This window comes from Cariama cristata, unplaced genomic scaffold (genome assembly GCF_000690535.1).
Source record: "Cariama cristata isolate BGI_N322 unplaced genomic scaffold, ASM69053v1 scaffold19770, whole genome shotgun sequence".
Taxonomy (NCBI): domain Eukaryota; kingdom Metazoa; phylum Chordata; class Aves; order Cariamiformes; family Cariamidae; genus Cariama; species Cariama cristata.
The window spans coordinates 67,324-83,774 of NW_009595565.1; the positions used below are offsets into that span (position 1 = coordinate 67,324).

General features: G+C 45.1%; 1 protein-coding gene across 1 annotated transcript in view; it reads left to right on the plus strand.

Moving 5' to 3' along the window:
- FARP2 (FERM, RhoGEF and pleckstrin domain protein 2) overlaps positions 1-12,897 on the plus strand; it is a 76,182-nt gene extending 63,285 nt beyond the window's left edge. The window contains exons 18-28 of the mRNA XM_009702705.1: positions 677-758; positions 1,803-2,040; positions 3,118-3,248; positions 4,083-4,151; positions 4,546-4,635; positions 5,337-5,419; positions 7,316-7,434; positions 8,109-8,272; positions 10,602-10,709; positions 11,480-11,631; positions 12,807-12,897. Of these exons, the coding sequence (XP_009701007.1) occupies positions 677-758; positions 1,803-2,040; positions 3,118-3,248; positions 4,083-4,151; positions 4,546-4,635; positions 5,337-5,419; positions 7,316-7,434; positions 8,109-8,272; positions 10,602-10,709; positions 11,480-11,631; positions 12,807-12,897 (1,327 nt within the window). The remainder of the gene's footprint in view (positions 1-676; positions 759-1,802; positions 2,041-3,117; positions 3,249-4,082; positions 4,152-4,545; positions 4,636-5,336; positions 5,420-7,315; positions 7,435-8,108; positions 8,273-10,601; positions 10,710-11,479; positions 11,632-12,806) is intronic.
- The last annotated feature ends 3,554 nt before the right edge of the window (positions 12,898-16,451 follow it).

The following is a 16,451-nucleotide window of genomic DNA, read 5'->3' on the forward strand; positions in this document are numbered from 1 at the left end:
TGGTGCTGTCTCTCTAGCCTTAGAAAAGAGAAGGAACACAGTGTCAAAAAGATAATGTGTGCGTTTTTCAACACCTTCCAGTTAATGAATCTCCAGGTGAAAATCTAGGAAACACTCAAGATTAGAGTTCAGTTCTTGTAGCACAATTTATTTCAAAGAGCATGTTTTTAGTCTTTTAACCTTTGTATTACTTTCTCCTGACCAGAGATGTAATATGTTGGAATATAATTACCATTCAAAAGGAGGTGGTTAACATAAACAAAGTATGAACAAAAATAAATTCAGGTGGGATCATGTTACGACGTTTATTCAGAAGTCTGAGAGGTAAAACTCCCAGACAGACTTTCACACAAATTCATTTCTATTCCTTTCTCAGTTTTCTAAGGCTGGCTTTATGTTTGTTATTTTATGCAGCTTCCGTATTTACTGTACCAAGTTTTCAACCCAAACAGTGAAATGGGAATGTCAAGTGGCTAAAAATGGATAGAGGAGGCATTAATGTTAGTACTGCTTCCCTTAATTTTACTAAAGCAGTCCTTAAAATACACAGATACCCGGGAAGCGTTTCTTAAAGGTTATGTCTTGAAGTATAGGGGAAGGTGGGGAGAGGGAATTGAAATTTCTTGATTTCCCATGTACTGTGTCGTCTTATTTCATCTCCTTACATGTGTTTCAGGGAAGGAAAAACCAATGCTCACGTGAAAGGAGATTATCAACGCATCGGAGATGTCATGCTCAGGAATATGCGTATTCTAAAGGTGGATAAAGGATTAAAATAATGAAATGTCAGGATTGTTGAGTGATTGTTTTCCTTTTGTCAAGGATGAGAGTTCGAAGTGTAGTATTTCCACTAAACTTGAAGTGACTTGCAAACACTTATTGTTCATAAACAAATTAAAAAGAAGCTATAATAAAATATTTACAGCAAGTCTTTATACCACTGTTGCTTATTTAACCACCTACGTTTACCTTGAGAAAAGTTTGTTTGTTTATTGGTTATTCAGAAATTATTTAATTAGCTTCACCGTCTTTCCTATATTTGCACAACTTGAACTCTCCCCTACGGAGACACTGTTTCATAAGGTTGTTTAATTCCAAAATAGAAATATGTTTTAGCTGCGGAGTAGTTTCTGCTGCAATTAAGTCACCTTTATTTGAAGTAGAAAGCCTTCATGGGACAGTTATGCTTGTGCTGTAGTCGTGGAGTAATTATTCCATTAAAACCAGTGGCTTGAATGGGAGGGCAGAAGCGTGTGACGACTGCTGCTATTCCAACTATTGGTGCTCCCTGCATTTGATATTCCCGGCAGGCATAGGCATAGTGCCTCGCTGATGCCTGTTTTCACCCCGACTGGGAGCTGCCTGCCAGTTTCTTTAATGGATAAACCTAGATGAGACAACCCTCATCAGCTTACTTCTGCCTATCCTAAAAAAAGTCAGTAGTCAACAAGAATTGGCTTAGAATGGCAAAGAATTCACGGGTGGTGCTACCAGCTGTTCTTAGCAGAAGCACACGGAGGCACAGCTGCAGTAAATAGCAAACAGAGGACATCCAGGCAAATATTTTTATTTTTAATACTGTGGGTTTTGTTTGGTTTTTGTAAATGAAGCTGTTGAAACATATAATGTTGTTGATGCTATTTTTGTCAATATTTATGGCAATATATGCGGTCTTGGCTTATATATAGTCATGATCAGAGACAGGAGTAGAGTGGGGAATGGATGTTTTTTCTTATTCACTGTAAAATGTAGTAAAGACTATTTTCCTTTGATCCAAGTAGTTCTTTTGTATGATTCAACAGGAGTTTACCAGTTATCTGCAGAAGCATGATGAGGTCCTGACAGAACTGGAGAAAGCAACTAAACGCCTAAAGAAGCTGGAAATGGTTTATAAGGAGTTTGAGCTGCAGAAGGTTTGCTACCTACCCCTCAACACGTTTCTGCTCAAACCGATCCAGAGACTGATGCACTACAAGTTGATCCTAGGAAGACTTTGCAGGCACTACACAGCGGAGCACCGGGACTTTGCAGATTGCCGGAGTGAGCACTCAGCTGTAGATGTGCTAGGCAGAAACCCTTTCCCACATACATACAAAATTTTGCCCGTACCCTGGAGACACAAAGCATTACATCTACAAATTCGATGTAAATGCTTTTTCTCCATTCAGGACCTCTCCGACTCTCATGCAGCTCTGTGAAATGCACAGGGACTTTGATTTAGATTGCTGAAAACACAACTGCTTAGTGAATACTGTAATTTAAATATCCTGAAAAAACCCATAATATACCAAGTAGAACATCAGAAAACTGGCAGAGGAGGCAGCTTAATTAAAAAAAAAAAAAAAAAAAAAAAGTTATGTTAGTTTTTGTTTTAAAATGAACTTTATTTTTCTTTAAGGTTTTCGGTACCAGGTTTCACTACTCTCCTACCATGCTTTGGTGCAGGGCTCCGAAGCTTTCTGCAATAGACAAAAAATTGCCTTAACTGCTAGTTTGGAAAATGCAAAAAATAACTTGGATGTAGACTGTTCTCTTTGCATAGAATGAATGCGTTTTCTGGCCTTCCAGAAAGTGTTTTTCTCATGGAAATCTTGATGGATCTAGAATGTTTCAATCAAAGCTGGAAAATTAGTCCTTTTCTTGTCCCCTTTTTTAGCAGGGAAAAAACAGGTTTTTAAGGAACTCTTTGTCATATGCGAGTGAAAATGTGACAAAAAAGAATTGCTTTGTAGTGTCAAAAGCTTGCATGATAAATTCCATTAATTTATAAAGTAGTCTTTGGCAGAAATAGTTGGCTTTAATTTTTTCATTTCCTTTTGGCTATGTGGTAAATACTTTTTATATGCGCAAAATCTGAGCTACACATTAATCTCCAGAAGCATAGGCAGCGCTATGAATTTGCTTGCTAGTCTCCATTTTTGCCCCTAGGTAGCTATAAAGTACGCTTTAAGAAGTTGGTAGTCGGCCTAGGTGATCATTGTAGGTCCCTTGCAACTGAACTAATCTGTCCTATTCTGAATCTGGCTGTAAATTTCGGATTCGGTTTTCCAGGGATGAAGTTGATGGCCTGGGTTTGTCCGCTCTGTTCTGATCCCCTCGGTGCTGTTTTCCTTACAGATGCACTGAAGGAAGTCACAGAAATGACATCTCAGCTGCAGCACAGTCTCATCCGCCTGGAGAATTTCCAGAAGCTGACAGAGCTGCAGCACGACTTGATTGGTATAGATAATCTCACGGCACCCGGTAGGGTAAGTACCTTTGCTTAGTTTTTAGAGCCTTTATTGTTTTTATTGCCAAGGAAGTGCCTTTGAACGGTGTATTTGCCATCACTGCGTCTCTCTTTTATGGAGCGACTGTAAAGGCTTTGTATAATTGTCTTCGTAGTAGGTCCCATGGAGGTCTTGGTGATGTCCTAGGGAATAGATCAAAAATGCTTCTGCTTAGACTCTGACTTCAGTTTCATATTTCCAGTATGGCAGATACTGGGTACGCTGGGGTTCAGTGCTCTGTGTTTGAGTGGGAAGTGAGATGTCGTGTACCCAACAGGAAATCCACTGCCAGGTCTGCTTGTGTCTGTCTGATGCAATCTCTGGCTGTGGACTGAGACTGCACCGAGAACGTAACGATGGCGAGAGCCACGTCACTGGGTAAACTGGTGTCGGTGACTCTGTTTTTCTAGGATTGTTTAGTTCCTGCTTGTTGGTTTTTTTTTTTTTTTCTTTGTTTTTGATAGATATACTGAGCATAAGTACAGGAGCATCGCATATGCTTTTGGGATGCTATGGTGATCACTGTGGTGGGATGTAAGTGTAATAGGTGAACTGCTGGTGTCCAACAGGAACTCTGCTCCTTTTCCTTCTCTTGCTTCGTTGATTTAAATGCTGGCTGCAGCAAGGAGCTGATTCATGTTACAAAACAGAAGGAAAGGTCTCATCTGGCGTTTAACAAATCTGTTAGTGATCAGTGCGGGGCACCAATCAACATCTGTATATTCTGGGGTGAAAAAAAAAAAAAAGAACCGTTAAAATTCTCTGTGTTTGGGAAAGATCAAGCTTTGTCTAAATTTTTGTTTTCCGCTGCAGGAGTTTATCCGGGAAGGTTGTTTGTACAAGCTCACTAAGAAGGGTTTACAGCAGCGGATGTTCTTTCTGGTGGGTGTTGCCTCTGGTTTTCATAAACCCAAAGAATTTAAGATAAAGTTGTCGTGAAAGTGTGTTCTCATGATCTTGTGATGAAAATCAGCAATCGTAACTGAAAACTCACTCTGAAGGAGTTTTAGAGAGAGCATGACTGTGACAATACTGCCTGTTAGCTTGTTTCCTTAATGGCACATAGTTTTGAAAGAATTTTAAACATTAATTGCCTCTCTTGTAAGTAAACAAAAGAGTAGTTTTAAGGAAAGTAGGTCAAACTGACTGAGAAATGGCAAGTTTTGATGCATCTACAGTGGCCCTTAAACAACAGATTTTTAAAAAGATGTCAAAAAATACTTGGCCCTGCCTGCTGCCTTCAGAATATTGATTGTATTCTTCCTGCTTTTTCCAGTTCTCAGATATGTTACTGTACACAAGCAAAGGGGTTACAGGGACAAATCAGTTCAAAATTCACGGACATCTTCCTCTGCATGGCATGTTGGTAAGTGGTTTCAAGTTGCATCACAGCGTTAAGGAAATGACTTTGCCTTACAGCAGGTTGAGGCATTCCTTCGGGGCATGAGGACCAAAGCTGCAAGCTGCTCCCAGGCTGATGACAGCAGCCCGCGGTGCCGCTGACCGTGGACCGGACCTTCGCCTGCCCCAGCCTGTGTGTCCAACAAAGACTTATCTGCAGGCAATGACCTTGTTCCTTCCATTGCATTAGGAGCACACCCTTTTCACCGTTCGTTTTCACGCTGCTGAGAGGCTGATCTGGAAATAGGGATTTGTCCTGGCGTTTTTTTCCCCTGTGCACACACCTAGGCGTGTATCAGTCCTCCTGCCTCCCCACCCCCTTATTCTAATGGGACTGTTCTTTCTGTGTTTGATTTGCAGCTGATAGTGCTCGACCCACCGGTAAGTAATAAGCTGAATCCTGCTCAGAACCCTCCTTTTCTTGCCCTGTTGGACGTGGTGCTGTGCTGCTAGAGATGTGGCAGTAGAAATGCACACTATAGATTTTCATATAGAGCTAAAATAGATTTTAAATAGGTGGTATTCATAAGAGAGTAGCTATTTTGCACTTATTGCAACCGGGTTGTAATCATATTTGACTCAAATTACTAGCCAGCCAAGGAGGACAGTTTTTAGTGTTTATTGGTCACTGAGGAGTGATGAGAAAAACCTTTTCTTTTTCTGCAGGTGGAGGAGAGTGAGAATGAATGGGCCGTCCCGCACTGCTTCACCATCTATTCAGCACAAAAAACCATAGTGGTGGCAGCGAGGTAACATTTCTGTTCCTCAGTTGCCTGTAGGTTTGATAGATTCCTTTTCCAACAAGTGACTCTTTGATTTTTTGGTGCAGAACCAGGGGAGTGTTTCATGCGTCCTGTGGAAAGCACGACTTCAAAACAAACACAAGACGCTTCACAGCTCCTTTATCAGACTGGTGTTTTGGGAAGGAGTAGGTTATCTCACCCAACAGCGTGTTATTAAACACACAGCAGCAGCAGTAACGATACCATTGTCTCATTTTCTAGTTAACTGAGTTGCTAGTGTCATCCTTTAAACAGCTTCTATAAAGCAGGAGACAAAATGAAATCTAAACAGACAAATCTTTGAGACCCAAAAAGAATTAAAAGCCAGAACATGCAAATGGATGTAAGAAGGGGAAAGTTCCTGCATGGATCTCATGGCAGAAGCTGGGAAGGGAGAGGAAAAATTAAAGGCTGACTCGGAGAGAAAACCCATCCCTTTTCAGTGTAACTTGTCCCTGTGCAGCGAGTTTGGTGTCTTTTTTTACTTTATATCTGAAATATACTTAGGATATCTACTACACCTATTCTCTCAGGATCAGCTTTAGGAGGCTTTGTCCCTCTGCAGGTCCCCTAAAAGCAGCTGGAGTTGAGTATGCTAAGAGCGCAGGATGGGAGCACTAAATCTGAACCTTAAATTTATAGGGTTTTTTATTGCTTGATAACCTGTTCTTAAAAAATAACCATTACTGTTGAATATTTATAAATCAGGTATTGTAGTGGCACAGGAACCAATACTTTTGGTACGCAGAGGTATTCAGCAAGCAAAACTTTTTTTTTTTAATTCCAGTCTAACACTTGAAAATGTCAATTATTTTTATGATCAACCATTTCTCAGCAGCTTCAAATCAAAAAGTCCTTGGAAGGTTCTTAAATTTGGAAAAATAAATACAATTTATTACGTTATTACTTAGAAATAGCTCAAAGGTGGTTGTTTTTCTTATGTTACCTCTCTCTATGTGTCAAAAAAAAAAAAATTGCTGCTGGGCTTAGACCATGTGTGGAATTTTCAGTCTAAATTAAAAACTTTCAGAAAAAAGAGATGGTTACCAAAAAATGTCCCACAGACCCTCCCAAGCAAACACAAGAGCGTGTAACTTTATATAGCACTTCAAACAAGAGTTGTGCACACAGGGAACATAGCCAGAGGTAAAAAAGAGATGTTGCGGCCATGTCTAAAGGAAAACCTTACACTGTTGCATACCGCTGGATATAGATACACGTATATGAACTGTAAAGCTCTTACCCTGTAATCACGGCATGAGCCATGTAACTCAAAATGGAAGCTCTGTGGGGTGAAGGAAGTTCTCATCTTCCTGCCCTCTGTGTTTTACTTGCTTGCAACGTGAGGCAAATCCTCTGTCTCCGTTAAAAGATGTGTTGCCTTTCAGGTTGCCTTTTATCCTTTGAAAAAAATAATTTCCAGTATGGTCATACCACCCATCTCCAAAACGCTTTTTGTAGTGAAAACCATGATTTCATATTCGAAATAACCCGTCAGCTATGAAGCTGTCTGTATGAAGAACAGCGATGGCCTAGACGACATAATCCCTTTTCTGAGTCCGATAGCTCCAGAGGGGATATTCTGTGGCCCTCTGGCTGTCTACTCATTCTCTTTGCTGTAAAGTCCGAGTTTTTAACGGTATTTTAGTCTTGTTTCAAGGCTTGAAAATAGAGGCGAAGGCTGTACGAGGTCAGCTTCCTATCTGGAAAGCTCATGCATTGGAGGATTTTTTTCTTTTATTTATTGAATGGAAAGAGACTGCTCCTTGTATTGGGCAATGACTTGTGCCTGCCTTCAGCAAACTAGCACTCTGTCATGGCTCCAGGCTGGGGTGGTCTCCATTTGCACCGTTTGTGTTGCAGTACCCGCCTGGAGATGGGGAAGTGGATGGAAGACCTAAACATGGCGATTGAAATGGCCAAGAAATCTACTGAGAAATCTGACGTGCTTCTGGAAAACTCAGTATGCAATCGCTCCAACAGTAAGTGGTGTTTCCTGCCTTCTTGAAAAGCATCAGTCATGTCCTTTTCATTTTTCCTGTTGCGAATTTGATGACAAAAATGGAGTATTTTTGTAATTCATATGGTAATGGAGAGTTAATTGTGCTTTTGTTTTGTTTCAATCAAAAGAAATATGCTTGTCTTCCTAGGCTGATGTTCCTGATAGCTTTAAATGCTGCAGAGATGCTCCAGTTGCAGAATCGTTAATTTTATAAGGTCCTTATTCATCTCTTACATAGATTTTTCTTAATTTAACCATGTAGTGTATTTTCTCATCCAGAAATCTGGTGTCTTTGGAGATCAGCTTTTATAGCCCAGCGTTCTTGTGCCCGTCTCTGGTGGTGTTACAGATGTGCTGAAACATGTAGTATCCCTTCGTGGAGCACTTCTTCCTATTCCTCACTAAGAATCGACTGAAGATGAAGTGTGGGGATTTTTGTCTGTTTGTTTTACACGGTATTGAGGCAGCTGCCCCAAACAGAGCTGAGTAATAAAAGCCAGAACAACCTTTAGGAGCTGCGTAACCAATTCAAGTTTGATGTATTTTAAAACTGGACCATTGCAAGACAGAACAGTTTTTCTCTGGAATCCCTGCTTCTCTTGCTCTTTGTGTTGCACAGTTTTCTTAAACCACTGCTGAATTCTCCTCCCTCAGGATCCTCTGATGAGGTCTCTCTAGAACAGGAGTCCGAAGATGACATACACTCTTCTCATAGCTCCTTGGACAGGCAGAGCCACCACCGTGCCAACACAACCATGCATGTGTGCTGGTACCGCAACACGAGTGTCTCCATGACTGACCACAGTGTGGCCGTCGAGGTACCCATGGGGCACAGCTCTCACATCTCGCTCTGTCCGTCCTGGCTTGCTCGGCCGCTGCTCGTCCTCCGCTCCTTCTCCCATTTTGTCTCGGCAGCGTCTCGGCGTTGGTGGGAGAGCATGGGCCGTTAAATGTCACTGCATGCTTTCCGTCCTCTGTGCATGTCTCTGTGTCCGCGTACACACACTCCGCTCTCCTTGCAGCAGGACTTTGCTTCGGCAGAGGCACTGAAGGAGAGAAATCTGGAAGGAAACCCAGGTTATCCTAGGGCTGAATTGTTCCTTTGGGTTTCGTCAGCCTTGGTGGAGGAGAAGTTACCTATCTGTGGTATTCTCCTTTAGAGATTGACTCTGCTATACTGAGGTCTGTACAATACAGTCTAGCTACTGTACTGCAGCGAGAATTAAGAAGAGTGCTTTCACTTCATTGGGAATATGACTTCTCTGCTCTTCCCTGGCTGGCAGGGGTGAGCAGCAAGCATTAGAAGTGCCATTTGATGGCAGTATCGTGTTTATGCTGAACAGAGATTTATTACGTGCATGCTGAGCTGCCATTACCTTCGGTGTTACCGCTCGGCATGGCTTGGTGCAGCACTGGAGGCACGTTTTGGTACTGAATCCTGCAGATTTCAAGACGGATGTGTGTTCAGCACTCTTTAGGCAGAGCGCCACTTGCACCGGCTCTACGGTTTCACTTTAGGCAGCAGTTTGGCAAGGTCAGTTGGGTGGGAGACACCTTCCTGGAGGCTGGCATGCTTGGAAGACTTCCAGAAGTGGGAAGGACCCTAAATACCATGAAGAAAAAAGAGGAGGTCACTGACTAGACAAACAGCCATGGGGCAGGGGGCTGCAGCCAGGTATTTGCACCTTCTCTGCCCTGCTGTTAAGGCACTTCTTGTTCAATGGAAGGAGTTAGAAGTTGGGCACTGAAGTTTCCTGGGGTTTTGCGGTGTAGAGAGCTTATCAATCAGCTCAGTAAAGGAAGTCCTACAGATGTTACCTTGGCTTAGGATCCAGAAGTTGGGCGCTTTAGCTGGCAAAGTGGTTTCTCTTGGAGAGGACAAGCCTTCTTTTCCCTGCCAATACCCTTGTGAAAGGCACCATCTCCCTGTTCTGTACCTGGATAATGAGACCACCCTGCTACAGGCTCTGGGATTAAAGTGTGAGTTCTTGCAGCTCCCTCTCGCTTTGATCTGTTCCATATTCTAATACCATCTTTTTTTTCCCCCCACAATCCATTTTCCTTTAACAGACGCCTTTCTTCCATAACTTCTCTTATCCTAATGTTCTGGTTTTTTCTCTTTCTCTCCCCCTTTTCTCTGCTCAGTTTTCTGCTCTCTTGCTGTTTCTCCAGAGCTTCCTCCTCGCTATTTGCTGGGCCAGGCCCAACGGCCCAACACAATCACCCATGTTTGTTGGTACCGGAACCAGAGCCTATCCCTGTCTGATTACCTGTGCATGATCCAGGTAAAAATGCCTCTCAAGGTCTGCGCTGGTGGGGAGGAGCCATGGGATGCCAAGGAAAATTCCATCATTTCGTAATTGCTCAGTGAGCCCACGCCTGCTGGCATGAGGATGCCCCAGCCAGCAGCAGAGTTGTAACGTTGCCTTGTTAATAGAGGATTTCCTCCTGTTTATGCTTCCCAAAATGGTTCTCTTTGTAAATCTGCTGCATAGCCTGTCTTTTTCTCTAATTATAAAATCCATTTGCTGTCATTCCCTGCCGTAGGTTTCCTTATCCCGCCACACAAGCACTGACTCTGACTCCAAGGCGGCAAAGTTCAACTTCCCTGTAGCCTGCTTACCGCGCCGGGCTTGGCTTTGGGTAGCTGCCACATGTAGCTTGTCCATAACTCTGGCACCCTCTGTTTCCTCTTCTGCTTTATTTGCCTTCTCACGCAGTGGGTTCTACGTGGGTTTTCTGTATGTAAAAAAGGGTGGCTAAAGGCACGGACGCCCTCGCGTCCCTGACCGTAGGCTTGCAAAGGAGAGCGGTCGCCGGAGGGACAATTCGGTGCAGCACCCTCCTGTGCGCTGCCTGACGCTGCGTGGAGATATGGCGAGGGCTTAAACATAAAGGGGAACTTGCTATTAGCGGACAGAAATCACTGATTTGTTCATAAGAAGATAGTTGTGAATTAGTGAACTGAAGATACAAAGTCACTCGGTCACCACGTGAAATATCTGGGAGGCCTTTTACAAAGGGGGAGGAAGCACAGAGGGGTTATAGCAGGCAGCCTCAAGCTTTCTGTCGGCGGCAGCTGGCGTCTTTTTCTGAAGGACGAGCGACCTGTGGTTTCAGGGTAGTTTTCTTTTTGTTCTGTGCTAGAACCAGCTCTCCGGATACTTGCTGAGGAAGTTCAAGAACAGCAACGGCTGGCAGAAACTGTGGGTTGTCTTCACCAATTTCTGCTTGTTCTTCTACAAAACGCACCAGGTGAGCAAACGTAGCTGAGGGGTGCTGGGGGGATCCTGCACATCCTTGGCTTTCTGCTCCGGCTGCAGCTCTGTTTGAAGGAGAGTAACGAGTGGAAGAGGAGGTCGTTTGTAATGAAGGCAGTCTCAGTAAGGCCCTTCTTGCAGAATTTAATCAGGATTTCCAATTCTGTTGATGGTGCTGACCTTCTATGGGTGAGGAGGAAGATGTCTCCTCACGCGGTGGCTAACGGAGGTGAGGGAATCAGCAGGTTTTGGTCAGTCTCTGTCCGGTTCCCTCCCTGCTGGCCTTCAGTACGGTTAAACAGACATTGGGGACTTTTCTGCCTGGGGCACATTCAGCTCCTGCTCGGTAACGAACTGTGCTGCAGTGCAGCCTGTGCCTTTTCATCTTCTTAACCCAATAAACTCTGTTTATTTTATTCAGGCTTCTTGTCTTGAGGGCACGTTTCTTTTGGGAGAGCTATTTTAACTTTTGTGTCGGATCTGTGCTTGGAGTTCCAGAGGGAGGGTGCGGAGGGGGAAGCAGGGAGCCCAGGAGGCAGCGATGGGCAGGGGAATAGAAGCAAACAACTCTGTAAAACCAGTGAAAAGAGTTGGGGGAAGGTTTCATTATAAGCTATTGGAGGCCTCACAAAAGATAAAGGCTGCTCCTCCTCCGGTTCTCTCCTAAACAAAACCACAAAGACCTTACCGGTGCAGTACAAAAGAGCGAGTGTGCCTTGGGATGAACTCTCTGGCGCTCAGGGCTGGGCTGTTGGGCTCTTCCAGGACGATTATCCCTTGGCCAGTCTCCCGCTCCTTGGCTACGCAGTCAGCTCCCCTGTGGAGGCAGACGGCATTCAGAAGGATTATGTCTTCAAGCTGCACTTCAAGTCCCATGTGTATTTCTTCAGGGCTGAGAGCAAATACACCTTTGAGAGGTAATTTTCTGTTTTCTATATCTGTCTTGGTATATAACATGCTGTGAACTCATTGGCTGGTCAGCCAGAGCCCTCTCTTTCCTCCTGACTACCTCCTAGTCTGAGTCACCTTACAGCACATTCTCAGTAATAAAGTTCCCTTCCTCTTCCTACCGCTGCTGTTTGGAGATTCCTCCTCTGCCAGAACCCTCCTGCTTCAGGGGGGAGAGCTGGTGGTTCCACCTGGAGCTGTAGGCTCTGCTTTGTCTTGGGAGCCTGGGGCTTCCTTGGAGCTGGGGAGCAGCGTGGGGAAAGGGCGGTGAGATGCTCAGCCACACTAGGTCTTGGGAATCAGATTTCTAGGTTAATGAGTAAGAATACTGTTTTGGGGTTTGTGTTTTTTTTTTTCCTCTCGATCTCTGGAAACAGGAGTTATAACCCAAGGCTGAGAGCAGCAAGCGCAGTGCTGCTTTTCACTGTACTGCTTGCTCTGTTAGCAGTGCTGGTAGGGGCTTCCAAAGTGAATCCTCTTTAAAATGCATCATGTACGAAACCTTGCTGTTATGTTAGCTGTTGAAAACTCTCGCATTGCGTTCCGCCGTGCAGGGTGGTATTGGCTGTTTTGGAGTGTGGTTTTATTGAGGAGGTGTCACATACTTCCCCCTTCCTTGGGAGAGCGTCACAGAGTTGTGAGCAGCGTACATACCAGCTACCCCAGAAAGCGGAGCTGTGCTCTTTAATCCGCTGGTCTCATGTAGTGAGTTCAAGCTAAAAATGTCTCATTCACGATGGATGTTTGTCTTGGTTTTTTCACTGTCGCTTTGCCTTTCTTCCGTATAAGCAAGTCTGTTACATAATTTATTGTAAGAAAAGCAATCCATTGACTAAGGAAAATTTTTGCCAGCCTGTCCCCCTTGGTAAATGCTTTCTGTACCCTTACAAGAGAAAGCGGTGTGCTCTCCTAAGAGCTCTCTGGAGCTCAAAGCGCTGCAGAGCTGTTACTTGGACAGGCAACCATGTTCTGCAGTGTATTTAACACATCTCAAGCTATTTGTTTGAAGAGTCAGTTTCGTCAAAGAACTGTAAAAGAAAGGTAGAAAACGCATGTTTTGTGAGGTTTGGCAAAAGGGGTCCAGCTTGTAACCGAAGGGCAAGATTGTGAGGAGTTGAGCATTCTTCGTGTCCTTTCTTGCCAGGTGGATGGAGGTGATCAAGAGAGCCACCAGCTCTCCTGCCAGGTCAAGCCTGCTGCTTCCAAAGGATGAGAAGGACAGTCACACAGACTGAAGCAGGGCAGAGCTGGATCTCTGCTGTAAACATCAACAAAAGAGGCAGGTGGGAACAGGAGGTCTCTGGAGTTGATAAAGCAAAGAAGCAGGAGGCTCATTTCCACCTGGTATGGAAAGTGGGAGTGAGGGAGTTGCAGACAGGGATCACATCCATTCCCAATGGTATGGAAGAGGGTCAAGTCTGTTCCAGTTGAACCTACTTAGAGAAAACCTAACAACCGCAGCGCTCCAGTGTGCACACATCATGGAAGATTTATTGTTATGGTCGTACCTGTACAGTAACACCCTTGCCTGCCCTGAAGGCAAATAAATACCACCTTGTTTTTACATTTTGACTGGATGGTCAGCACATATGGGAGAAAAATAGCAGCTGTCAGTGGTGCAGTTGGCTCCCAGAAGTTCCCTTCCCCTGATGCTCGGCATGGCTGGCTCTACAACCGCTGTCTTGCTGCTGGTATCGTCAACCCGCTGGCACAGTCGCCTCAGACTAACAGAGGATCCGCAGATGCATTAGCTTAAACACCGCTCATTTTGAACAGAAACTGCAGTTCTCGTAGAACAACTCTGCTCTTTGGAAACAGCCGTGGCAGCAATTTGCCAGGAGAAGCAGGAGGACTGAACAGCTGCTAGGCTGGGGAGGTTTCGGTATGTTGTGGGTCGGTACAGGTAGGGCGCGTGGTTTTTCCTCTGAACTCTGCTATGGTGCTTGCTGAGAGGGTCAATCGCTATTCTCATATCGCAGCTTCAGAGTTTCTTTATCCTGTGGTAGGCGTTACTTAAGGCATGGGGTGGCAAACACGCTCTCCACCCTGATGTGGGTGATGTTTTCAAGGCACCTAAGCAATACAGGAGAACAAGCTTCTCTGAAAGTCGCTGTTGCTTGTGCTTGTGTCACGCAAAGACTTCTGAAAATCCCTGTTCTTACCTTTAAATTTGGGGTGGGATCCATCTTCCGTTTCTCATGAAGGTGTAAAAGTCGCTGAATTCCAGATGGAGCACTAGTGTCTGTGGACTCTATTAAATCTCTGTATTAAATGGGAAATGTTTGCAGTTTGTTCTGTCTTTGTAAAGCTGCCACCTTTGGTTGCCTCCACGGAAGGACTGAAATAAGTGCCACAAAATGCTGTTGGACGTGGCTTTGATGGGCTCTGGGGACTCTGCTTTTATATTAGATAGAAAAGTATTTGTGTACTAGAAGAAGGAACAATGAAGTGATGTAGTGAAAGAAAAAAGGAAAGTGTTGCATGTTGTGAGGACAGAGGAACATGGAGACCCCTGTGAAAACGGAGAGTACAGAGGCCAGCATCCGCATTCGCCAAGGCTGTTTCAGGTTCTGGTCTAAAACACAGGCGGGATGAGGACTGCAGTCAGTGGGGTCCAGGGGGATTTTCCAGACTGCTCGCTTGGCATTTGCATCCTAGAGAAGACAAGTGACTGCAGATCCAGCCTTCACTACCCCTGTCACGATGACCATTGTCCCATGTAAGTTCAATGTACTTAATTTATTAGCGGCATCTTTTTTTTTTTTTTTTTTAATTGACTGTTGTAGGTGTATACACGTGGATTGCCTAGATATAACACAGCTGAATATGACTGTTGAAAGTAAATAGCATCTTGGTATAAAACTCTCTCGGCCTCTTATTCCTCAGCCTGCCATCCGCATCCACGGCTGCCTTCATGGGAAGACGGCCGGCATCTGCACAGCAGCTTTGCTTTTTCTCAGAACTGAGAGGTTTCACGCTGTTGATTAATGGGTCTTTGCATTCGGTCCTTTGTACTGACCGTTCCTTTGTCATGGGCACCTTCTGGAGCCTCTTAGCAGGAGCGTTTTCCTCTTCCGTGCGAACTCTCCCACACAATTACTGCCCTTTGCTGGTGTCCTGCAGGGAAGCTCTGCAGGAGCAAGCTGCAGAGAGGAGGAGCAGGGGCTCTGTCAGCAGCTGGGGGTCTCGGCACTGAACCCCAACCCTTAGTTGCACTCACCGACCGTAGCAGCACCAGCATTTGAAATATTTTTTTTTAGAGTGTTCACATTACTCCAGTAGTTTTCCAAGACTGTGGTTCTCGGCTCGCCCAGCAGCAAGCTCCGCTCCATCCGCAGCAGAGAGAACGATGTGGAGGAGGCAGCGGAGCCACCTTGATGGAGCCTGTGAGTGCCACCAGGCCTGGGGAGCAGCTACAGGGCAGGGCAGGAGGACGGGACTGACAAACACCGCCTGAAATTCAGCAGGGATAAATGCAGAGTCTTGCATGGGGGACCAAAATACCCTCTGCGGCACAGGCTGGGGACTGCACAGCTATGTCGCAGGCCTGGGGCAGAGGCCCGGGGGTCCCCAAAAGCAGGCGCTGTGTGTGTCGCAGGGCAGCGCATGTGCTTCGGTGTGTACAGTATGACCGCTAGGCCTGCCTAATTGCCAGAAGAGCAGGAGAAATGTGTGTTTCTGCACGTGCAGTGTAAGAGAGGATGCCGTGTTCTCTGCCTGAGGGTGAAATAGCCTGGTATTTGGCCCTGGTCTTTTTAATTATTTTTAACTAGCTGACAGAGATAGCTCACTCTCTTAATATCGGCTACACTTTGTCTAAACTCCTTAAATCAGCCATCAGTCTCTCTAGCCCCATGGGTTAGAGATCAGACTGACACGTACTGAGTGTTACAGGAGACGGACGAACCTTGTACAAGCCAGCCTCACCGCTTGGCTTTTGTACGCTCCCTTGCCGGCTCCAGCCGAGTCTCTTCCCCCCCCTGCTTGTTTTTCTGTCTCACATCGGAAGGAGTGCTGCTTTAGCCTGTAACACACGGAAACAACTTCTGACATTTAGAAAAATGATGAAAGAACACAGTGCAAGGCCGCACCCTAAAGGTGTTGGTACCTGACTGGTAGGTACTTACATGGCTAATCCACAGGCTGTTTGGACACCTACGCTCTATTTATCCTCCCATCATCTCTGTGTAGCAGAACAGTACTGTTACAGCGCCTGTCACAGGAGAGATGCAGCGAGCAAGAGTCCGTCCTTAAGGTTTTGGGGCAGTTGAGGAGCAGATGATCCTTTAGTTGCTTAAAGTGCTTAACCTATAGCTCGGTATTTCCCATCTTGAAGCTGCATGCCCTGCTACCTACAGCGGCTGAGGTGGGGTCCCTGAAAGAGGAGGCTCTGGTACTGGCTGACCAGAAACTGAGAAGGACAGCAGGCAGCAAAAGGCCCTTCTTGGGTGGAGAAGACCAAGCTCAAGTGTCTCTGCATTTAAAATGTAGGCACACGGACTATAAAAGCCAGAAATGTCACTATTCCTGGCAAAACTGCTTCCCTCTCACCGTGGCAAGCTTTCAAACTGATGAGGATTTCAGTGGTGTATCAGTTCTTTGGTGAAATACCATGTAGTATTTTTCCTTTACCAGAACCCTGCAGGAGTATTTTTTGTGTTTGCTACAATCACAAGCGGTTTCCTTAACAGGAGCACTATGAAAGAACAGAATACAACTGGTCCTTATTCATGGCTCCGTATCTGTGGTCTCATTTCATTTCAGAGAATCATAGAATGGTTGGGTTGGA